At 37.9% G+C, this 25,706-nt stretch overlaps 1 protein-coding gene and 1 pseudogene across 1 annotated transcript; one reads left to right on the forward strand and one right to left on the reverse strand.

Annotated features, from left to right (window-relative positions):
- Positions 1–5,872: 5,872 nt before the first annotated feature.
- LOC128030894 (trophoblast glycoprotein-like) lies at positions 5,873–8,186 on the reverse strand. Its single transcript, XM_052618972.1, has one exon. The coding sequence runs from the start codon at positions 7,600–7,602 to the stop codon at positions 6,454–6,456; it is 1,149 nt and encodes a 382-aa protein (XP_052474932.1). The 5' UTR covers positions 7,603–8,186; the 3' UTR covers positions 5,873–6,453.
- Positions 8,187–15,557: 7,371 nt separating this feature from the next.
- On the forward strand, positions 15,558–24,068 carry LOC128030595 (inhibitor of Bruton tyrosine kinase-like; annotated as a pseudogene).
- The last annotated feature ends 1,638 nt before the right edge of the window (positions 24,069–25,706 follow it).

Genomic DNA, 25,706 nt, shown 5'->3' on the forward strand with positions numbered 1-25,706 from the left:
AACACTGGATTATGTTCATTTTATTTGAATTTCTTGGTATCAGCCGTTGAAATTTCTGATATTAGGCAAGGCAACTTTATTTATATAGCACATTTCGTACACAATGGTAATTCATAGTTGTAATAATATAAACTCCATAATCATCGGGAAGAAGGAGGCGGGAACCGGCGGACAATCCAAATGAAACTTTAATATTTCAAAATAAACACAAAACAGCGCATCAGCCCCTCACTGACGACTGATGCACGAAAATAAAAGCAAACACAACTAAAAGCCCAGGCCTGGTCCTCTCTCGTCCTTCACTGTCGTCGCTTCCATCTCCCACGTGGGACTCGAGACCGTCGGTGGGTCGCAGAAAGTAAAAAAAAAATCATGAAGAAAAATAATCACAAACATAAAACAAGTTAAAAACTTTGAAAATTATTTAAACATTGATTTAAAAAGAATTTAAGACAGTTTAAAAATAGAAAATGATTTTACATAAAATACAGTGCAATACATAAAATATAGTGCAATCAGTTTGGACATCACACAGTGCTCATTCAATAAGTGCACAGCTAAACAGATGAGTTTTGGCTAATGTTTTAGCACATCTGATCTCTTCTGGAAGCTGATTCCAACTGCGGGCGGCATTTGGAATATATACTAGATTAGATCTAAAGGCGGTTTAGGTAGCAACATACCAGTCTTTAGTTTGTAAATATGTTTAATTTTATGAATTCTTATTCGTATGTTTCCGTATACAATCTGCTACATCCCCATGAGAGTTATGTTTAGAGGAAAGATTAGGGACAGGCTTTCATGATTTACATCTTACAAATCATATCGCCACCTTGTAAACTAGTTACATTTTCCCATGAGATTGGGTACGTAAAAACACTTTTACCTTGCTCAAATCTGTGTTATATATAATTGGTCTGAACACAAACAGCAGAAGGGCCACATGAATATACTATTTCAGTCTTTTGGAAATGCAAAAATATAGCAGTTACCCCTGACTTTGGGGAAGTCGTGTGTGTGTGTGTGTGTGTGTGTGGCAGTCCTGACCCAACTTTCACCATTATCCTTGAGCTGGATAATGGTGAATGTTGGGTCAGGACTGCCACACAGAGCAGTACCAAAATGTGATTATTTGTATAATTTTTCACTTTTATGAAAAAAAAGCAATACTCCGTGTTAATCAGCCATTTATGCTTTAGCAGCCCCATGCCAACTATTGAAAACATTATTATTATTTTTTTTAGAAACTGAATTTCTTACAAATGAAGAAAGAATTTAAATCTCTAGTAGAAATTATTGTATCAAATGAATGTTTTTTGTTTGTTTTAAAGTGGGATGCATATAAGCCTGTTTCTAGTGCAGAATAAAAATGAGCAAATTAGGTATTATACCCTCAGAATTCTGAGATAAAAACTAACAATAACATTTATTTATTTTTTTGTGATGGAAACAAAAAATCTGAATTGTAAGATGTAAAAGTGAGATGTAAAAGAAAATCTGAATTCTGAGTTTATATTTTGCAATTCTGAGAAGGAGAAAAAACATAATTTTGAAATTAAAAATATTAATTTATTTATTCATTACGTAGAAGAAACAAGTTTACATAGGTGTTTGAATATACATTAGGTAATTATTAGGGACGACGGAGATTAACACAAGGAACAATCTTTATTTAACAACTACCAAACTATTAATAACCAGCAAATTAGGAGTTTATTGAAGCAAATGTCAGAGTTCACTGTGAGTTAACAGTAAGAGTTTGTCCCCAAACTAAAGTGTGACCCTTCATCATTATTTCTTGATCTTGTATGGTGATAAAATATATGCTCTGCAAAGTTTCAAAAATCTGAATCTGCTTGTTGATTTAATTTTCTCTTTATGTCAGATGGAATTTCAGCAGTATTTGAACCACCAACTGTTATTTTATCCAATAAGCTGTAAAAAGTGCAAAATCCCTAATGAAGGTGCACTAGGAAGAAGAACACTGGCAAGGTCAAAATACTCGAGAAGGACTGTGTGTGTGTTGGGGGGGGGGGGGGGGGGTATCTGTTTTTATTTACTTTCCAGCGGACAGGATTACACAGGGTTTGTGTGTAAATGCATCTCCACAGGAAACCGTTTCTCTGTGAAGTAATGCAATGCACTACCACACTTCAAAGGTTAGCGTGTAGGTATCTTGCAATCGAGTCAAAATTAAAAATAGAAACCTCAGATACCACGACATGACGTACAGTACACCAGAAATGTGGTTGCTATCAGTACTTGACAGTGAGTTGAGGGCTCTTGTGAGATGGGCCAACCGTAAAGATCAACATCATCATGTCAACTGAACTCATCGGCCCAAATGGAAATGTAATATATGGCTTATTTTACCCTATATCAAGAGTATAATTGCCATATATGTTAAGGCGATAATGCCTTTGTACATTATCCGGGTAGATGTAGATATTAGTTTATAACATAAATAAAATACCCCTAGAAAATTGTATGCTAATGATATGTTTATAATATTATTATTTTATATAGTATTATATGTAGAAACCATATATGTTAACAATATATATTTGCAACTTTATTAAAACAACATATATACATACTGTAAATCAGTATGTTTATGTTTTTATATATATAATATTGAAATGTTCATATTTCATGTTTTCTTATATAATATCAACATGTGTTGATGTGTGGATGGATATACATGTACATGGCATATATGCCCAAAAATGTATTACACATACATAAACATATGTATTTGTTTGGCCTATATATAGAGAGAGACATTGTATTTACATTACATTTGTGTATGGAAAAATAATGCTTGCAAATTAAAAGTTTGAATTAAATCAATCAATTTTAGCTTGCAACCATGCATTTGCAGCTATATTTAAGTTGTGGTAATATGTCTCCAGATTTTGTTTTAAAAGTGCAGGTAACAGAAGGCTGGAAACAGAATTGACATCCCACTCACTAAAAATGAAAAGTGCATTCCAATCATCATTAATCAAACCCTTTCAGCTTGGAATTACAGTTCTGCTAGAGTTGACCTTTCTTTCTTTCAGGGTATTATTTAAGGGTTTGAGAACAGTGCTTTATCAGAATAAATGAAGGCCATTCTTTCCTTTCTGCAGGCACACGTCTCATTTTGTTCTCATGTTATCCCGGTGAAATCCAGAGAACTGGTCGCATTGGACTGCCAAAGCTGTCGACTCATATTTGTCTTCATTTATTGCAACAGTCATTTAATAAATCTCAGCAGGAAGGGATGAACATCTTTCCACAATTCTCAAAGCTTCGTAGAATCATCCATTACTGCTCCTAGTGAGCAAATCAATCATTCATGAAGGAGAAGAAGGAGGGGAAAGGAAGATCAAATGATCTCCTAAGGACTTTAAAAGCTGCGTTTTGAACCATCAAATCGTTTGAGACTGCAGGACATCTAGCCAGTAATACACAACTACACGTACTATAAGTCTTCATAACTTAGCATTACTTTTAAGATGGAGAATGTGGTTTAATGAATACTGGAATGTGGTTCTACATGGATTGTAAAGGCTTTGTTCATCCAGAAAAGAAACTTCCATCATCATGTACTCACCATTAAGTTATTCCAAATATATTTCTTTTAGCAGCTGATTAAAGAAGAAGATACTTTGAAGAATGAAGATTATCAAATAGTTAACAGGATACACCTGAAGATGAGTAAATGATCACTTTAAACTCTAAATTGTCTATAAAGTCATTATCTATGACCACAGTAAATACATAACATAGTTTTTTGGGTATGGGAAACGTTATTAAGATTAAATTTATGTTGTTGTCTATTACATGTAATCATTATATTAATTGGTAAAAGCAAGTAAGAGCAAAACTATGGAGTGTTTGAGAGAGATGAAGGCTAAAGGCTTACAAGTTTTATTCAATTCTGTTTAATGATGCACATTAACTACACTCTTCATATATATATATATATATATATATATATATATATATATATATATATATATATATATATATATATATATATATATATATTAATTATATATATATATATATTAAAACACAATAGGCTACGGTTGGTCACCTTACATAATGTATCAGGGAGAAGACGTCCTCTTCCTGTGGGGTTAATAAGCTTCAGTGTGGACCAGATTTTGTAACATTTCACTGCGATACAAGCCTAGGCAAGCCCTGAAGTGAATGTCAGTCATGCGCTGTAGGATATGTATTCCCGCTTGTGCATTCTAAATAAAAGAACACTTAAAACATCAGTTGCCAATAGTTTTCTGCGTGGAAAAATGAATAGCAGATCAAAAGATGTCAAGTTGGGAAATAACCTAATTAATTTGGAGTCCAGGTTTAATATGCACAAGGGGTTATTAAGAGGCTGCAATGGCAAAGTGAAATCACGGCCCTCCTTTTAAAAGTTCTCCTGTCCTACCAAGCATGTCTGAGCTAGTTAATAAAAGTCTGCCGAGGGTCACCCGCCACATAGCGAGCGCATGAGGTCGAGATTGTCGCCGTGGAAACGTGTTCCCTCCCTGGAGAGGGGCGACCGTGGCCCGTCCTCTAGGGAAGGTGTGGCGATTCCTTGGAGTGTCATCGGCTGCCAGATTCAACCCAACACAAAGAGCCGCATCTCGTACGACCATCAAGCTCCTGCTCTGCAGGCCAACGATGTCAACCAGCCGCTGAACAGAGCTGATGGTGCTGGTACAAAAGCTTACCATGCAAGATTTCCAGAGAACTTGGTAGTAGTAACTCAAAAACACCAATTCTGAATAAACCAGAAACAAACATGAGATCATAAAGCAAACACACCAGGCCAGAAACATACTGTGCACGTACACAGACGTGAACACTTGGTCGACACATAATGCTGATTGCTTTGGTCTGGTGGTTTCAAGTATTTACTTTCAGAAGTGAACCAGATTATCTTTACCTACCTTTTTCTGGAGGATGTGTACATGCCTGACAGCGATGCCAAGAACAAATCCCAAGTAATGCACATACTGATACTTTCCTTGAATGCTAAATTAATAATGTATAGTAAACTCCATTGACCTCGTCAAAGATCAAGTCATGACATCCAAACCTCGAATATGGTTCAAATGCAAATCACTATAACTCTACAGCAGACAAAACAAGGATCATTTTCGGTGTTAAGGTGGTTTAAATGGGAGGGAAATGTGACGTCAGCTGAAAGAGATGGCAAAATGATTGCACTTTAATAAAAATGATGAAGACAAATTGCTTTTCTTTGGAATAACATGTGAGATGAGACGAGGAGATATGCATTAAGAAGCCCATTTGGATTTCAGCGTTTCTTAATCATAAACATCATAGATAACAAGCTACTAAATGCTGGCTATTAAATCTGTTTCTGGAAATGATCAGTCATGACTGATGGTGCATGGATGTCTCTGCGACTGCCTTTTTAAAATTAACAGATGTTGTTGAATGTTATGCACATCTTTGAGTAGGTGTAGGTCCTGTTTTACCGTGGTCTATCCTCACGGCCTGAAGGATGACAAACAGCTTTGAAAAATAAATTCATACTGTTCTTCAGAGTGTGATACCAGCTGTGTGTGAGATAGATATTCAGTTTAAAAAACTTGATACTTAGTTTAAAGGTATTAGTTATTTAATTGATCAAATATGCATGATGCACGTTGTGCTGTAACTGTAGTACTCCAATGATTAATTATGTTAAAAGGCAGCAATTCAAGTTTTGATTTTTAATTTAAAAAAGTGTCTGTATCAGTAGCAATCATTAAGAAAATTACTAAAATTATTATACACATATAAAACATCTCTTGTCTCTTGTAATTATAATTTCTGAATGTAAAATCACTGGACTGGAGAGAAAAGATCAGTGCAAGACCTTTAATTCAACAGGGCATCCCCGAGAAAAGAGAGATCTATGTCCAGCCAACAAATGTAAACCAATAACTCATCATAAAAAAGTGGATATTGCCATCATTTTACATCAATGAAAAAATAGATAAAAACATGCATCGCAGTTTAAATAGTTTTTTTTGCAGAAAAAATTAACTATGTTATAAAAAATAACATTACAGTTTGTTCTGTTATTTTGCAAAAGGATGGGCTACTCTGTAAATTCAGATTTCATCAGAAAACAACAGACTCCCTCCACAGTCCCATGCATTGTGCTTTTATAAAAATGGGAAATATGAATTTTCGTCACGTATGCACTTGATGTTCTTGATTCATGCGTTAACATTAACAACATTATAGCAACACACCAGCATATATGAGTGAGCCTGCAGCGAGCATAACAGGGTGGATGCTTACAGAATCCAGTTATAGTCCTATCTGACGAAAAAGAATGCATGTCACTGCAAACCTCTAGAGTTATATATGTATTCATGCAAAGCTAGCGTCTGATCATTGCATGCTAGTTGTACAAGCCAGTTCTCCAAATGTGTCTCTTCACACATCGGAGTTGAGGCTGAGGTTGGCCAGCTGTGGGTCAGAGTTGATCTCATATCTGTAATGGTATCCCTCCATATGATCTCTGCACGCGTCACGGATATTGTAGATCCATTTCTTGATCCCTTTCCTGTTAAGGTAAAGGACCAGAAGGAAGATGACCCCAATGAGGGCAAGAACCATCCCCAAGAACACATAGGAGGGCTCCAGCGCACGGTTCATCGCATCTCCTGCGTTACTCCAGCACGAGAGCTGTGATTGTTCCAGGTGTGAAAGTGGGACATTTTTTAGTTCTGCCGGGTCAGAACAGGTTAGGTTTAATATGTCTACCACAAACTCATGTTTGGCCAACCAAATCAACATTTCCTCAATATTGCAATCACAGCGCCAGGGGTTTCCTGCGAGTCTGACTCGCAAATCAGGGAACGAACTGAGCTTCTCTAGGGTCACGTTGGGCAGGACTTTCAATGCATTGTCTCGTAAGTCCAACTCTTTAAGTGCCTGATTCAAAAATGTATTATTACTGAATGTAACAATGGAGTTGTTCCTCAAATCCAAAACAGTGAGGTCCAACAAACCTGTGAATATGCCTTCTGGAAGGAGCACCAGGTCATTACTGGATAAATCGAGATGAGAAACTTTGGGCAGGCTGTGATTGAAAAGATCTGCAAACTCGCCGATGTAGGAGTGATTGCGTAAGGATTTGCTGAGGTTTAGAACCTCAATCTTGTTGTCTTGAGGTAAAGCCTCAACGCTGAACTGTGAAATCCTGTTGTTGCTGAGGTCAAGTAAACGCAGACTTGGCAAGTTTTTAAACACCATGGAGTCTAATTCCTCCACTTGGCTTCCAGACACATAAAGGTGTGTTAAATGTTCCAGCGGCCTGGGGAAAGATTCATTGTTCAGTTTCCTTATATCGTTCCCACTAATGTTAAGCACGGTGATGTTTTCTGGAAGGGGCTGTGGGATGGATCTCAAGTTTTGGCTGACACAGTTCACCACCGTGGCATCGCACAAACACTGGGCAGGACATGAAGAAATTGTCGAGCAGGGACACGTCAGGAAGAGTAAAACACAGAGAATCAGGTTACACATGTTCTTTTGTTTTCTCTGAAGTTGAAGCAAATGCAGTAATACAACATCGGACATTCTGAAGCGATATAAATCAAACGGCGGAAATTGTTTTTCTCCACAGAGATAAAAGGAACGTGCTCGCGCTTCTCAAGCGGCTGTTTCACACAAACTCTCACATCTTCTTCTTTGTTCTTTCATTCAGGATTCCTCCTTGGACTCTAAGCTTCCGGTGACAACAGAAAGCAAAATATCCGAGAAGCGTTTATTCTGATTCCGTCACTTCTTTCTCAAGTCCCGAACACAAAAATTAGTTTTTCCAAAAAGTAGTGTCCAATCCTTTGATCAAATCTTGTCAAAAAAATAAAATAAAGTCCGTTCTGTTAAAGTTCCTGATATTTAAAAAAGACACTGTAGATCCACGAACCCATAAATGTGTGATTAGTCGTGTCTTTGGCTCGGCATGTCACGGGCATCTCACTGTCCATCCTCGCGCTGCTCGCGCTGCTCGCTGTGAATGGTTCCCCCCACCCCCACCGGTCGCTCGATCCACGCTGAGCGCTGTTCACCGGACTCTACCATTCTGATCATGCGGGGGGCGTCGAGGACCACACACGACACACACAGATCCAGCACAGTTGTCCAGTTTTCCTAATGACACATTCTTTTACGGGAATGTTCAGGTAAATAAACAAGTAGTAACACATTCTTGCTATAAAACATTATAAACATGACACAACCGATAAACCACATAAGGACAAACTTCTATTAGGTATTTAATAAAGGTATACGAATGATGATGTTTCACTCTGTGTAAGTGTGTGTGTGTATATATATATATACGGGAATATATTTACGGGAATGTTCAGGTAAATAAACAAGTAGTAACACATTCTTGCTATAAAACATTATAAACATGACACAACCGATAAACCACATAAGGACAAACTTCTATTAGGTATTTAATAAAGGTATACGAATGATGATGTTTCACTCTGTGTAAGAGTGTGTGTGTGTATATATATATATATATATATATATATATATATATATATATATATATATATATATATATATATATATATATATATATATATATAATTGTTCCTGCAAGAGTAAACTAAAATATATTTCCTTTTTACAACCAGGCATACAAAATATTTTCCACGTTCGTTTACAAACTTAAAGATTCCACTTGGATTCTCCATTGTTGACATTGCATTAACACAAGCTATCTATCTATCTATCTATCTATCTATCTATCTATCTATCTATCTATCTATCTATCTATCTATCTATCTATCTATCTATCTATCTATCTATCTATCTATCTATCTATCTATCTATCTATCTATCTATCTATCTATCTATCTATCCGTCATGTGACTCATGTGTAAGGTATGCCCCGTAAGCCCCATCCGCACTGCGCTGACGCAAGAGACGGGACTCCCTTACCAACTCGTCATGACACTAGCAACCGGCTTACAGCGGAGTCCATCAAACAAGCCTTCTGCGATTATCATAACTAACTTGAGTGCTTTCATTAAAATTAGACGTATGTTTGTGTCACAAGCGCAAACTGTGAAATATTTATTTTTACTCGCCGAGCCGTCCCATGACAAATAACGATACTAGTCTGCAAATCGAACTGTCCAATGAAATGTGAGGATGATTGTCTGATTGACCAATCAGAATTCGTTTTACTCGTGCGTCTCCCCGTTCCAGCATTACTTAACCGACTGTCTCTGCTGCAACATATTAACTGCAAAAACATCAGCTTTAAAGATGTTTCTGTGGATCTGCCGCGTTGGGGAAAACACAAACATTACCTTTTCGTTCATCTAGCGTCAGGTGAGGGAGCGATATTAATCCGGCAGAGCTTGAGAACACAGTTCAGCCCACTATGGTTCAGAAACACGATGTGTCAGTCACTCAACAGTACAGACTTCATTACATATTCACTCGTGTCATCATGATTCGATTATTTCCTCTAGATATTACAGCTTGATCAGTGAGTTTAGCTTGAGTGTCAGTGTTATGTCCCTGACTCACATCACATCCAGTGGGAGAGATGTAAACAAACGCTTTCAACTAATTATCTGCTCAATTAGTTGAGCATAATTCGTTTAAAGTTTTTAATTTTAGATAAACTGATCCAGAATCCAGAAACTGATGCATTCAGACTGAAAGGTGTAGCCATATTTAGCATTGAATTAAATAACATGTATCTCACCTTTTTTGATTTTTGAAGGTAACATAAAAACTGGCTTGAACATTCAATCATCTAAAACTGATGCTTTATCTCTCTCTCTCTCTCTCTCTCTCTCTCTCTCTCTCTCTCTCTCTCTCTCTCTCTCTCGGCTTGTTTATTTTTCGGTCTATTTCAAGAAGAAGTCTACAAAGTGTCCATTATTAAAGAAACATCCAATTATGTTACTGATAATTTTGTATGATTAAATTAGAGCTAATCTGAGTGCTTTATTTACATTTTTAGCCTAGTCTAGTCATGAATAAAGACACAACAGAAGCACTTTGTTTGATCGGGTAAATTTTGTTGTTTAATTGCCATTTTGGTAGGAATGTTGTGTAGTGAAGTTGATATTAATGTGTCTTGCTTTCTTTCCAGGCACCTCTTGCAATTATGGAGGCTTAAACAGAGGAGCGTTTTTGGTGGAAGGAGCCTTTCCCCTCAAAGTTGATGGACTCTTGAAAGGACAGGCTTCGCCTTCACACCCTAGTTCGGGGGGGCCGTCTGCAGGGCTTCCTGTCTGTCCACTGTCACAATGCATCCTCCCTGCGGGACGAGTTTGGACACACGGCTCTGCACCTCGTGGCCTCTCTGGGAAGTGTGACCTGCTTCAGTGGCTCCTGGACAACAAACATGCAGACATGCTGGCGAAGGACAAGGAGTCTGGGTGGACCACACTGCATCGCAGCGCTTTATATGGACAAATCACTGCCTCATGGGGCTCACCGAGGTGAGACTCCTGTGAGTTTTTCATTGACCATTGCCAATATAATGTTTAGAGAGAAGGGTGACTGATGGCCATTGATATACACCTCTGGCCAAAGGTTTGAAAGAAGTCTCTTCTGCTCACCAAGGCTGGATTATTTGATCGGAAATACAATAAAAACAGTAATACTGTGAAATATTCTTATTTTTTGAAATAACTGTTTTATATGTGAATATGTTAATGTACAGTGATTTATTTCTGTGATGTTCAGCTGTATTTTCAGCATCATTCCTCCAGTCTTCAGTCCTCCAGTCAGAATAATATGATCATTTACTGCTCAAGGAACATTTCTGATTATTATCAGCGTTGAAAACAGTTTTTACTTTTATTGATCAAAAGTGACAGTAAATACATTTCAAAAGATTAATATTTTAAATAAATGCTGTTATTAAAAAAAAAAGTTAAATGACGCGCACAAAATCGCAAAATTAAATTGGGAATTATGTTGGTGCTGCTAGAGGCACAGGAACTACACACTTCAATTATAAAAAAAAAAAAAAAATATATATATATATATATATATATATATATATATATATATATATATATATGGGTTAGTGATCTCCAAATGAGCAAATAATTCCTTATTAAAGGTAGAGTACAGTAGGTGATTTCAGAGTGGCAATACCATGCATAAGATCCTACCTTCCCTTCAAATCACTCTCCAAAGCCACGCCTCCTCCAAAACACATGAACGCCCACAGAGAGGCTAACCAGTGACACGGTGAGAGACGGCCTCGTTACAGGGTTGAGTGCAGCACTGTCAGTTTACATCACTTTTCATTTAGCGGTGAAAAAACATTACAGTACAAAGAACATAATATTATAATAAAGCCTTCCATTCTCGCTTGGTCTGTAATCACGCAATAGAGCGCGCTGATGAAGTATCACGTGTGTGCGAACGGGCCAGACAGTCTATCGTAGCCCTCTGACCATAGGGATATGATTGGATGAACATTTTTTGATCCTTAGCCGTCCACAGACCACTTAGCTTAGCGATTGCTTTCGGGATGCAAAGAGACTTCCAGCAAGCATAATTACTGCCTGAGTAACTGGCCTGGTTGATACACGAGTCAGAATACTACTGTGCTGCAGATCTTGAAACCCAGTGGACTGTGAAACGTGAGTCAGCAGAACAGCTTTATCTTCTCCTCCCCATTCCATTGGTTTATTGGTTTGTTTGATTGTTTATATGTTTGTGTCCTAGCGTGGTGAAGCACTGTCCATCCAGGACAAGGAGGGTCTTTCGGCCCTAGACCTCACCATTAAGGACCACACAGCTCATGTAGTGTTCAGAAACACTGGTAAATATGGATTAATATCTATGATTGTACCAGACTGTACACAAGCACATAACTCGGTTTGTTGATCGGATCTCATCGAAGACCCCACTGAAGTGTACACTTGGGGAAGCAACACAAATTTTAGTCTGGGACACGCAAACCAGGAGAGCAGACACCATCCTGAGATCGTGGTCCTGTTTTCAAGGTCTAGGATCTATGTGAAGCAGGTAAATGTTGTTTAGGGTTTCTTTTAAGCATTAGTTTATGTTCAGTTTAGTCAGGGCCGTAACCACCATAGATACTGAGGGGAGCAATTCCCCCCCAATAATTGAAATTCTTGCTCTGCTCCGCTGCACTACATTACACAGTGCTTTGTTTGTTGTTAGGATGAAAAAAAGGTTTAAAAGTATCATGTTCAGTCTGGTGTGCCTGAGCGGTCTGACAGCACTCGTCAATGTCAAAACGATTAAGATGACCAATCAAATGAAAGTGGGCGGGGTTTACCGTTTACAGGAGCAGAGCGAGACCTCCAGCACAGAGCATCATTTTTAACCTTGAAAGAAAGCGATGTAAGATTGAAGGTGCAAATCATTTTATATTTGACAGCTGTTTTAATGTAGAAATGTTGAACAACCAGCAGAAATATTCAGAGATAAAACTTACTTGATTTTTAAATATGGTCGTTCTGTTATCATTTACATGATTCATGTAATTCCTAAATGAATGTGACAAAACAATAAATGTTTTGCATTTTTGACGTATTAGTCATACCAATAAAGGTACAGGTGTTTAAATATTATTTACAAAAAGTTCAAACTGATTACTTGCTATATTATCCCTCACTATTTACTCGCTATTCTACTTCTTTATTTAAGCACGTTCAAGACAAGGTTACAGCCTTGACTTCAATCAAAATTCATTTCTAAGTGTACCAACAACATGCTGTACATTTTCAAAAAATACAAAGAAACCGCAAATATAAAAAAAAATATAATTACAGAAAAAAAAAAAAAAAAACATATTAGAAAAAGTCCCATAAAGAATAAAATAACCACACAGATCTAATAAATGCTACTAACTTGGAGAATAGTTAATTTTTTTTTATTTTTTTTATTTTTTTTTACTGCAGGTTTTCATCTTCAAAAGCTTTTGTTGATAATATTTTTAATGTGGTCACTACTAACTTTCTTCATTTAACATTTATTTGGATTAATTTCTGCTGATGATGCACATAGTGTTATGAAATCCTCATCTGCAGTGCAATTCCCCGAGGTTTGTGTGAGCAAGCGGGGCCTAAAACTCTCCAGGGTTACGTGTGACATCAAGAGAGGAGGGTAAAAACAGAGGACCCACAGGGAACCTCCTTCAAAACAAACATCTCCAAGGGTCCCTGCAAACCATCCCAGAAACTGGGACCTCTTTGTAAATTGTTCTTGAGAATGCCCTCCAGGATGAAAACGATGTTCTTGTGTTGGAACTGCTTTGGCTTACCTGACCCTGAAAGATGCCAACATCATGCTTTAATGCTGTATAAGTTTCCATTTTTCCGTGGTCATAGTGGGGACTCATTTGCATTTTGGATGGATAACCAACATGCGCTCATATGTGGGTGGGAAATGTGATCCAGTAGCATTGCATGATCCCATTGTCAGCCTTTCCCTTGGGATTTGGGCGTTTTTGGAAAGAGTAGCCCGAGTTGTTAAGGGGTGATCAAAATGAGTGTATTAAGCCAAATCTGTCAGCCGTTCAGGATGATGGAAAGCTTATAGAGATGCATCTTACCCTTGAGAAGACACTTCAGCAATGCATTTAATTTTTCATTGTTCAGTCGGTGTGTGTACTTGCATTCGGCTAATTAATTTCTGAAGTGCAGGGCAGGCCTTTAATTCTACAATGCTCATTGTGATGCCGGATCTTGTTTCCTGACGCTTTCATGGGCTCTCCAATGCCCCCTTACACGGACAGAGAGTGCATTGTGTCACGCCACGCTGTTCTGCAGATGCTTTCAGTTAAATATTAAAATATTCATTCAGGGAGAACAGCAGCAGATTAAATAAGCGCTGCGAATGCTTGCGTATGGCAGCCCGTCAGGGCAGTTTGGACGCTTTACAGAACATCTCTTGCTACAGTTTCAGCCTTAAAGAGAGTGTTAAATTAGTGATGATGTTGACCTTGGCAGCCCTCGACTCCGAGCCGATCCAGAGCTGGCATGCTTTGCAGGGAAAGGGCAGGGCTGTCAAAGTCAAGCCCTTGTGATGAGCAGAACGCAGCTGGTTGTTTCTGGCCTGCAGTCATTCTGTCCAAGTCTCATTTCTTAATCGACCACTGATAGCATATTTAAAGTGGCCTCTAAAGTATTTGCTACACCAAAGATGCCTAAATGTTGTTGTGTTAGATGTCTTTGCAAAAATGGCCCTGAAGAGTGAAACCGGTTCTGATAAAGAGATATTTTGGGGGGCTGTCTTTCGTTTTGCTGATGCCTCTTGCTTTGGTGTTTTTCAGTGACTTGACCAGCGTGTCTCGAAGCTTGTGTCTAAATCTAAAGCAGCCAAATCACTCAGTGACTGAGTAGTGTGTATGATTTTATCTCTCAAGTAAACTTAATGATCTTGATCAAATGTTTAATGACTTTCTGGGTAACACAGAATCTTAAGATGAAGTCCTAAAAAACACATTTATGGGTTAGTTTCTTTCTGCTGATCCACTAACATTACTATTTAAAGGTTTGGGGTCAGTAAGAATATTTTCTTTCTTTCTTTCTTTCTTTCTTTCTTTCTTTCTTTCTTTCTTTCTTTTTGCAAGAAATTTATCATTTTATTAAGCAGTGATGCAGTTAATGAATAAAAAGTGACAGTAAAGACATTTATAATGTTATAAAACTTTACTATTTCAAATAAAACTTCATAGAATAGAAAACTTTCTATTCATCAAAGAATTTATCCTCAAAATTCAGCACATTTTGCACACACACACACACACACACACACAAATGTTTCTGTCAGAGATGTTTCTTGAGCAGTAAAGCATCATATTATCATGATTTCTGAAGATCATGTGACACTGAAGACCGGAGGAATGATGCTGGAAATACAGCTGCACATCACAGAAATAAATTACAGTGTAATATATATTCTCATAGTAAACGGTTATTATAAATTGTAATAATATTTCACAATTTTGCTGTTTTTACTGTATTTTTGATCAAATAAATGCAGCATTGGGCTCAAAAGATGGACTTACTGAGCCAAAAAAATTATATAAAATAATAATTGTCATGTAGCCTTTGACCTCAGTTCTATCACACCAATCTTTGTTTTGAGTTTTAAAAGTGCTATTATTATTGTTTTATCTTTGGAGATTTGGTGACACACTTCGGTGTGGGTTGACGCATATGTTTCTGCATCTGCTGTCTTTCTAAGTCTTGGTGTCCACATTCATATCAAAGATTCCCCGGATGGTGTAGGGGCTTTTGTCCCAACACTGCTCTCAGATCGCAGCGGCCCGAGATCACACTGTTGTTCTGACAGGTCGGACAGCTTGGTCAAAACTAGTGATGCACCAAAATCATTCTGGGCCAAAGCCGAAAATTCTGGATTCACCTGGCCGAAAATACATTTTATTTAGTATTACATTAATGAATCAATTGTATTTAATAATAATCTCTCATATAAAAGAGTTGTACAAACATTTAAATTGCACATAAGGCAATTTTTAATAACAGAAATATGTTTCTACTCCAATTTATTGCTGAAGTCTTGTGTTCTGTAATAACTTGGTTTCATGACATACATTAAATACATGTTTACATGTTGTTCTGTAGTTTAACCTTGCTGTGAATGATTACAGCAATCCAATACTGTTTCTTCCAAAACCGAACATTGCTTTTTTGACGAATATTTTTTGTTTGCAGAAATTTTGAGGCATCTGTACCTTGAGCTGTAGGTAATCTCAGTTTTTGTGTTAATTTCAATTGACCACAGGTCACCTCTAAGTCCCTGAAAGGGGGTCGGTGATTGGTGTTGCAGCTGGCAGGTTCCACACTGTTCTTTGGACTCGAGATGCGGTGTATACCGTAGGATTGAATGGTGGCCAGCTTGGTAAGCTGCTCAAGCACCCAGATCTGTTTATCACATACAAACTAACAGGTTGTTTAACTGATCTAAAGTCTCTCAGGTGTTTTGCAAATCCTCTTCATGCAATTTCATCAGAGTGTCTGCTTCATTTGCCTCTTCCCATATGAAAACTTGTGGTCCAACCATTGTGATACATTCAGGTTACCTGCTGGAGCCCGATGGAGAGAAGTGCGTGACGGTTCCTCGACAGGTGTCCGCTCTGCACCACGGGATGTGACCATCACTCTGTGCGTGACCGAAAAGGGAGATATTTACCTGCTGACAGTGAGAGATTATCAGTGCAAGAAACTGGCATCCAAGTGAATGGAGTTACATGTAGGAGACTTGAGTCATTATCTTGACTTGAGTCGAGTCTGATCTACTTTGTTCAGTCTAACCAGAAAACTGATCTCATTGCACATCATCTAAAATATTGTTTTAGTCATTCTGAAATGCCTGAGCCAAAGTCTGTCATCAAAGTTCTTTGATTTAATTTCGTCGTCTCTCAGAATTGTGCCAGACATCCAAATGCTAGATAACATGACAATGTTTGTTTGTCATTTCTTCTGCATTTCATTTTTCCAGCTGTGGTGGCAGGACTGTAAACAGTAAGTGATCAAATAAGAACAAATACTTAAATTAAAAGAAATAGCACAAGCAACAAAAAACAAGATACAAAGGAAATTTACAGTACTTTTACATTTTCCAGGTAGGTCTAACACTAATATTTAGGTACAGAATTACTGCTGAAACTGAACTCAACTGTAAAATAACTGTAACTGTATGTGTAACTGTATGTGGCTGTTTACATGCAATAAGGTGTAAGACAACTCAATTCTGTAGTCGCACTTGGTTTCAGAGGTGACTTAATGTGCGTGTGCTTTAGGTGTGGGTGCACTGAAAACAGTCTATAAGAGGGTGAATGTGATTTCACCAAGTACAACACGTTCCTTGATCGACATCCTTGATGATCCTGGAACAACATCCCAATCAACCAATCAGATTTGAGGAACAAGTTTACAGGAAATGTCAGTTTTAGGCTTACTACAAGGGTTAATGCAGCATAAGTTATTCAGCTGTCATTTTCCTCTGTTTTTGGACCGTAGCAGTGACTCTATAATAAAGCGTGCAAGTACTGTATTGAGTCTCTTTCGTGTCTTTTTGCACTTAAATTGCTTAAAGTTGCTGGAATAGTTAAACTGGCAAGACTTAAAAGCACAGGCATTGTAAGAGTGGAATCTGCATGAAATAGTAGAATTATGCACAATACCCAGTGCAATCCTGTGCTGATATTCAAGCTCTGCTCTGTCTCCTTCACTAATTCCTCGACTGTGAATGATGTGAGTTGCACCACTATGAAGTCACTGAGAAGCTGCAGCTGTAAATGAAACACTTTATTACTGACACACTGCCAATTCCCTAGGAAGTGATGATTTTGTTCTCTTAAACACATGAAATGGAAATAGTGCTTTATTCGCAAATGTTTAATGCAGTATTATAATTTTTCAATTCACAGCTTTGGTTGAAGACAAAGCTGCTGCTAACACTGTCCTTGTGTTGTTTTTCAATGCAGCTAGACCTGAAGAAAGTTCTGTTGAGCGGTGGTAGTTTGGATCATCGTATTGATACTCCGCTCCTGCATGATGGTGGAGGAGAGAAGCTGGTGATTTTGGCTCTAGATGAAGCTGGAAGGGTGAGTTATATGCAACACTGATCTAAACTTCAGTTTCATAATTACACATACAAATCAGAAACAGTAATAGGATCAAAATATTGCTCAAGAATACCTTGAAGATAAGCTAGGATCATTAAGCTGTTCCCATAATCAACTGATCTGATACCTGTTTCTTCCTAAAAAATGCTCATGAGGGATCGTCACACTGCTTGTTTTAAAAATATCTGTTCTTTTACTGAGAGGGAGAGTCTATTTCTTGACAGTCAAGTGAAGATACTGTCATAATATTCATGGGGGAACATCAGTGCTCAAGTGAACACCCCATCAGTCTCACAGTTATATGAATATAGCTACTTAAAGCAACATTTCTAACTTTTCTCTGTAGCTGTAAAAGCTTTTTTATAAAATAATTTGATCAAAATTGCTTATGTTAATCACAAGTTAGCACATTGAAGTGACTTTTCTCCATCATGGAAATCTTTCATCTGAACTGTAATAAGTATAAATATGTTTGTGGTGTACATCACAGTTAAATCTAATGCTGTGTTTCCTTATATTATCACTGAAAGTACAAGAACAACAAAGGGCCTGAGACCGAGCCTTGTGGCACACCATATTTTGTTGGGTCAGGCAGATTTTCATTTACACAAATGAAGTGGTAGCAATCTGAAAGGTAGGAGCTTAACCATTTTAGCTACTTATAAAGTTTCTGAATAGTGTTTCATTTTTATTGCTGATGTTTTTCCCCCATAATACACATGATTTCCAGCTATCTGGTTATAAAGTCTGTCTAATCAAGATGTTCAGTCTTGTGGATCTGTACGTGCCTTGTAAAAGGCTATCAGCTGGAGCAGTCCTGTTAGTGGAAGGGGTCCAAGTTGGATTTAGTCATGCTTAACGATTTAGCATTTTCACAGCATAAATACAAGTGTGCTTTCATATATATATATATATATATATATATATATATATATATATATATATATATATATATATATATATATATATATATATATATATATATACAGTATTGTTCAAAATAATAGCAGTACAATGTGACTAACCAGAATAATCAAGGTTTTTCGTATATTTTTTTTATTGCTACATGGCAAACAAGTTACCAGTAGGTTCAGTAGATTCTCAGAAAACAAATGAGACCCAGCATTCATGATATGTACGCTCTTAAGGCTGTGCAATTGGGCAATTAGTTGAATTAGTTGAAAGGGGTGTGTTCAAAAAAATAGCAGTGTGGCATTCAATCACTGAGGTCATCAATTTTGTGAAGAAACAGGTGTAAATCAGGTGGCCCCTATTTAAGGATGAAGCCAACACTTGTTGAACATGCATTTGAAAGCTGAGGAAAATGGGTCGTTTAAGACATTGTTCAGAAGAACAGCGTACTTTGATTAAAAAGTTGATTAGAGAGGGGAAAACCTATAAAGAGGTGCAAAAAATGATAGGCTGTTCAGCTAAAATGATCTCCAATGCCTTAAAATGGAGAGCAAAACCAGAGAGACGTGGAAGAAAACGGAAGACAACCATCAAAATGGATAGAAGAATAACCAGAATGGCAAAGGCTCAGCCAATGATCACCTCCAGGATGATCAAAGACAGTCTGGAGTTACCTGTAAGTACTGTGACAGTTAGAAGACGTCTGTGTGAAGCTAATCTATTTTCAAGAATCCCCCGCAAAGTCCCTCTGTTAAAAAAAAGGCATGTGCAGAAGAGGTTACAATTTGCCAAAGAACACATCAACTGGCCTAAAGAGAAATGGAGGAACATTTTGTGGACTGATGAGAGTAAAATTGTTCTTTTTGGGTCCAAGGGCCACAGGCAGTTTGTGAGACGACCCCCAAACTCTGAATTCAAGCCACAGTACACAGTGAAGACAGTGAAGCATGGAGGTGCAAGCATCATGATATGGGCATGTTTCTCCTACTATGGTGTTGGGCCTATTTATCGCATACCAGGGATCATGGATCAGTTTGCACATGTTAAAATACTTGAAGAGGTCATGTTGCCCTATGCTGAAGAGGACATGCCCTTGAAACGGTTGTTTCAACAAGACAATGACCCAAAACACACTAGTAAACAGGCAAAGTCTTGGTTCCAAACCAACAAAATTAATGTTATGGAGTGGCCAGCCCAATCTCCAGACCTTAATCCAATTGAGAACTTGTGGGGTGATATCAAAAATGCTGTTTCTGAAGCAAAACCAAGAAATGTGAATGAATGTTGTTAAAGAATCATGGAGTGGAATAACAGCTGAGAGGTGCCACAAGTTGGTTGACTCCATGCCACACAGATGTCAAGCAGTTTTAAAAAACTGTGGTCATACAACTAAATATTAGTTTAGTGATTCACAGGATTGCTAAATCCCAGAAAAAAAAAATGTTTGTACAAAATAGTTTTGAGTTTGTACAGTCAAAGGTAGACACTGCTATTTTTTTGAACACACCCCTTTCAACTAATTGCCCAATTGCACAGCCTTAAGAGCGTGCATATCATGAATGCTGGGTCTTGTTTGTTTTCTGACAATCTACTGAACCTACTGGTAACTTGTTTGCCACGTAGCAATAAAAAATATACTAAAAACCTTGATTATTCTGGTTAGTCACATTGTACTGCTATTATTTTGAACAATACTGTATATATATATATATATATATATATATATATATATATATATATATATATATATATATATATATATATATATATATATATATATAAACAAACAAACAAACAAGTTTTTCTATAATAAAAGCTTCTTAATTTGATGCTGGCATTTGGTCTGCCAAGAACATATGCCTAAATGTCTGGTAATATGCCAGAGTATCTTTACAGCTTGTCACTCCATCTGCTTATTACATGCCTGCCTTACCAAACACCATCATTTTTGCTATTGCTCATAAAGGGTTTGAACAAACCCTGGTCCCTCTAATCATGTGGCTTATTTGTTTGACAAAAGGTTCAAACTTCTACAAACTTCCAAAATAAAAGTTTACACTTTTAACACTTTTTTTTTTATAAGAAAAGCAAATGGAATTAATTTTAGATTACATTTCAGGATTAATTAAATTAATGTTTATCTTAATTTGATTACCACCATTTTTGATAGTATATATGTATTAAATTATAATTTCAGAAGAATTGCAACAGCCAACACAGAGTTCTGTGGAAAAAAGATCCTTGTATTTGTAAAAATAGGATTAATTATTAAATAAATGCAGTTTGGATTCTGAATTAAATTGATTAGGCATGGTTTCTGATTATTAAAATGTAATATAAAAAGTATGTAATTTGAAAGAAATGCAGAAATATTAAAACCAAAAAACAAATGGATTACAGGAAAAAATGTAATAGATTTCTTAGAGCCATAAAAAAAAAAAACTCATAATTTTCAGGTCCTTCTTTCTTCAGTGGCAAAGAAAATAAGGTTTTTGAGGAAAACATGCCAGGATTTACGATCACAGCTGAGGAATAAAGCTCTTATCTATCAGTTTCAAGATTTCAAGATTTTAATTACTTAGACATGAACATTTAATTTAACAATGAAATCCAGAAAAACAATATAGAGAATACAGAAAAAAAGAAGTAAGAATAAATAAAACAAAACACAATTTCAGAATTCAGGAGGCCTTATTTTTTCTATTCATATTCCTGCTTTCTTTCTCTGATCATTCAGGCGCTCAGTGTGCACGTCAGTGAAGCCGTTTCACTGGGCGTACAGCAGACAGGTCTTCATGGCCGATATCGCCCTGAGAAAGAGCCTATATAAGAGTCTATGTACATGTCACTTTATGTGTTCTTATTGATCCAGTTTGTTAAAACTGTTGTATATATACTTGACCTAAAAGTGTCGCTGCAAAACACATATAAATCAAAACGTCAATCCCATGCTCTGCCTTTTTCTTTTTATTATCTTGGGGAGAAACACATTTATATATGTGGTTATCAGATGCATTTACACTTGTTCAGTTGTGTCTGAAATGCATCTCCATCCATCTCCTCATGTGGTTTGTGTGATCAGTCCATCTTGAACACCTTTCTATGGGCATTTACACCTGGTCTTTTTAGCTTTGTAGCTCTGCTGCTTAAAAAAAAAAGTCTACAAAAGCCAATTATGTTATGTCTACAACAGTGGTGAATGCTACCTTTCAAGCAGGATTAACACAGTTAACTGAAACTGAAACCATAAAAAAACGTTTCCTGAAATACAAACAAACATTAAAACATTATAAATAAAATACATTAGATGCCAAAGCAACATTTCTCATTTTTCTCAGATTTTTCTTTTTTAAATAAATAAAAACTATTATAGTATCTCAATTATAATAACATAACACTGCATTCAAGAACTATTAATGGAATAACATTTTAAGAAAAAAAATCATTCAGTTCCTGTATTTTGTTTCCAATTTTCAGGATATTTTCAGCCTACTTGTGTTATCATTTCTTCTCTCTGTTCTTCAGCTTGTATGAAGTTCCCTCCGCTTCTGTGTCCATGTTCTCCCAGCACTTCCTGCGCCTCCTGACCGAAGCCGATGAGACGGACAGCATCCATGACGTGAGACAAATACATCCTGTCACGCGGTCGGACTTCTTCTGTAAAGCGCTCCTCCTGGAGGACTGTTAAGAGGGTGTGTGGAAGATGGAGAGGTGAAGAAAGGAGAAGGGCGGTGGGCTGTGATCTGCTGGTCCTGGAGAAGGTTCCTCCTGAGATGCTGGAGAAAGAGCTTCACTTCATCTATACAGACTCCTGTGAGATGCTGGTTCATGGGACCCGGCCCATCATCCCTCGCTCTGACGTGTACCGCTCTCTTCCTGCTAAGACTGCGGAGGATGCAGACAAGCCCAAAGCCAAAAACACTTAAGTCTGGGAAAAAAAGGGAAAACCAGTAATGACAGTGAACCTGGACAAGACCCAGTGAAGATGCTGCAGGGTGTCGCCTAAAAACTGGGCACGGTGAGATGCTCTCTGAATGAACCCTCTGTAGCGGTGGCGGGCCTCCAGTTAGACCTAACTAGGTTTTTTTCTTTTTTTTTTCCCAGTTAGTTAAAATTAAATATTTTTTCGGGCGCCAGACAAGACCAAAATTTGTCAAGTCAATCTATACTATTTTCGTTTTTAGGTTCCCAGATAACTCAAGATAGAGCCCAACTAAAACCCACCAGATACACAATGTACCAGCCACACAAAAACACATACTTTTAAATAACACTCACAACCAGATTCAGTTTTTTCTCAGGTCAAAAGATGTTATTCAAAAAATAATAAAAAAAAACACAAACAAAATTACAATGTTTCACTTCCCTTCATTTTGACACTTTTTGTTTAGAAGGAAAATAACGAAAAAAGGAAAAAGTACAATAAAGGAAAATAAGGAAATAACAGTCCTTAAATTCTTAAACCAAACAAAAAAACAAAGAAAAGACAAAAAAAAAGTCGTAGTCCAAGTTTACACAAAACCCATATTAATCCCGTTGATTGAGCGGGTGTGTGTGTGTGTGTGTGTGTGTGTGTGTGTGTGAGCGTGCGCGTAAAATCAGCGGCACGAATCAGTCTGCGTTAGGGGCGTCCAGCCAGCTGCTGCATAAACAATGTTATGGGGAAACAAAAGTTAGGACGTTTGAATGTCCGATGTGACTTTACGTAAGGTGCTAAAATCTTAAAGTACCTGCAGCAAGTGAACTGGGTTCATCTGTCGCGCCGATATGCAGATAGGTTGCGACCGGCCGTCATGCGAAACCAATCTTCTTCGGATCGCACCCGGTCTATGCTCACCCACAAATCCCGCACAATAAGCTGCAGCAGCCGCAGTCATGGAGCCGTCAGGTAACACTCAGATTTTCTTTTTTTTTTTTTTTTTCACACACCCTGCTTCCGTTTTGTCCTCCTTATATATCCATTTTCCATACCTCCTCCTAATTACGGGTAGGGTAAAAGACCTGGCACGGACTTTTTCCATATTGCCACACTCCCCCCCCCTGGAGAAGACAACCTATGGTTGAGAAAAAGTAGTAAGTAAAGATTAAAATCCAAAAAACTCCTCCTCTTCAGAAGATTCATTGAAAATTTCAAGGATTCTCCTCTTTTCCTGGAATTCCAGCTCTGCGGCAGTGGGAAAACATGGTTTAATGTTGCATACATGCACTGTGCGAACATCCTCACCTGTGGATTCCAGCGATATGCGATAGTTCACTGGTCCCACCTGTTTCAAAATACGGTAAGGGCCTTTCCATTTTTGTGCCAGTTTAGCGGTGAAGTGATGTTGAGCACTAGACTGTGGAAAATTTCTCATCCACACACGGTCTTTTTCTTTATAAGTAACGTCTCGTCTGTTCTTGTTATAATTTCTGAGTTGTCTCTGTTGTGCTTTTTTACTGCATTCCATAGCCTTGGTTTGGAGTTCAGCAAGATGATGAACTGTGTCATAGGATGGACAGTCCGGAGTAAGATTAGTGCCATGCAGCAATTTGTCCATGGGGCTTTGTAGCTTCCTCCCCAAATGAAGCTCTGCAGGGGTCATTCCAATAGTTTCCTGAACAGCAGAGTTGATGGCAAAACGGAGTTCTGGTAAGTACTGGTCCCATTTTTTGTGGTTGTTGTCCACATAGGCAGAGATCATACACTTAAGGGTGCGATTAATTCTTTCAGTCATATTTGTTTGTGGATGATATGATGTTGTTAGTTTTGGTTTTACACTCCACTTTTGACACAGTTCCCGAAACAATGAGGACACAAACTGAACACCTCTGTCCGATAGGATGAAGTCCGGCACCCCCCATCGGGTCAGAATTTCTCTCCGTAGAAGTAATGCAACAGACTGAGCATTTGCGTTGCGCATAGGAAAAAGTTCCACCCAACGGGAATAATAGTCTACGAAGACCAAGAGGTATTCATTTTGCTGAGTGCTCCGAGGCAGAGGTCCCATAATGTCTACACCAATCATTTCATTGGGATGGGTAGTGACAGTTTGTTGTAGTCTTCCTGCAGGTTTCCGATTTCCTCCTTTTAACGTCTGGCATTTAATGCATCTTTTAACGTATTGCTTGACATCCATCCACATGCCAGGCCAGAATGCGACATCATAGATACGCTTATAGGTCTTATAAATACCCACATGGCCGCTCCAGGGATTTGAGTGATAGTGATGTAGAATGGATGATACAAGGCTATCAGGAATGTACACTCTGTAATGAACTTCTTTGTTTGACCGGTGAGTTTTGTGGTAGAGAGTATCCTCCAGTACTTCATACTGGTCTGTTAGAGTAGAGTCATTATCTGCTAAGGCTTGAAGTATGCTTATGATCTCAGGATCTTTGTGCTGCTCATCCCAGATGTCAGCAGGAGACATCGGAAGTTCTGGCTTCTCCTGTTGGCTGGTGTAAAGGCTACAACTGGTGTGCATTCGAGACAGAGCATCAGGTGCCATATTCAATTTCCCTTTTCGATATTCAACAACAAAATCATATTTCTGAAGTCGCAAGGCCCATCTAATGAGACGACTTGTAGTCTTTGTTGAAGACATTACCCACTGTAGTGCTGAGTGGTCTGTGATTACTGTGAACAGTTTGTACTCCAAGTAGTGCTGCCATTTCTCGAGAGCCCAGATTACAGCCAAGCATTCCTTCTCTGTAGTAGAATAATTGATTTCTGCTTTGGTCAAGGTTCTGCTGGCATACGCAATTACCTGTTCCATTCCCTGTTCCTTTTTCTGAGTCAACACAGCACCTAAACCTGTGTCGCTGGCATCTGTGTAGACTGTGAAAGGAAACTGTAAGTCAGGATGGCTGAGGATGGGAGGAGAGGTAAGACAAGATTTCAGATGTTCAAAAACCTTTTGACATTGTACAGACCAGTGAAATGTACATCCCTTTTTTTTCAGTGCATTCAGAGGTTCAGCAATTCTAGAGAAGTTTGGTACAAACCGGTGGTACCACCCAGCTAATCCCAAAAAACGCTGGACTTCTTTGATGTTGGTAGGCACGGGATAAGACTGTATGGCTTCTACTTTGCTTGGGTCTGCAGACACTCCTTTGGTGTTGACAACATGTCCTAGAAATGTTATTTCTGGTAGACAGAACTTACTTT

Source organism: Carassius gibelio, chromosome A16 (genome assembly GCF_023724105.1).
Source record: "Carassius gibelio isolate Cgi1373 ecotype wild population from Czech Republic chromosome A16, carGib1.2-hapl.c, whole genome shotgun sequence".
Lineage (NCBI taxonomy): Eukaryota > Metazoa > Chordata > Actinopteri > Cypriniformes > Cyprinidae > Carassius > Carassius gibelio.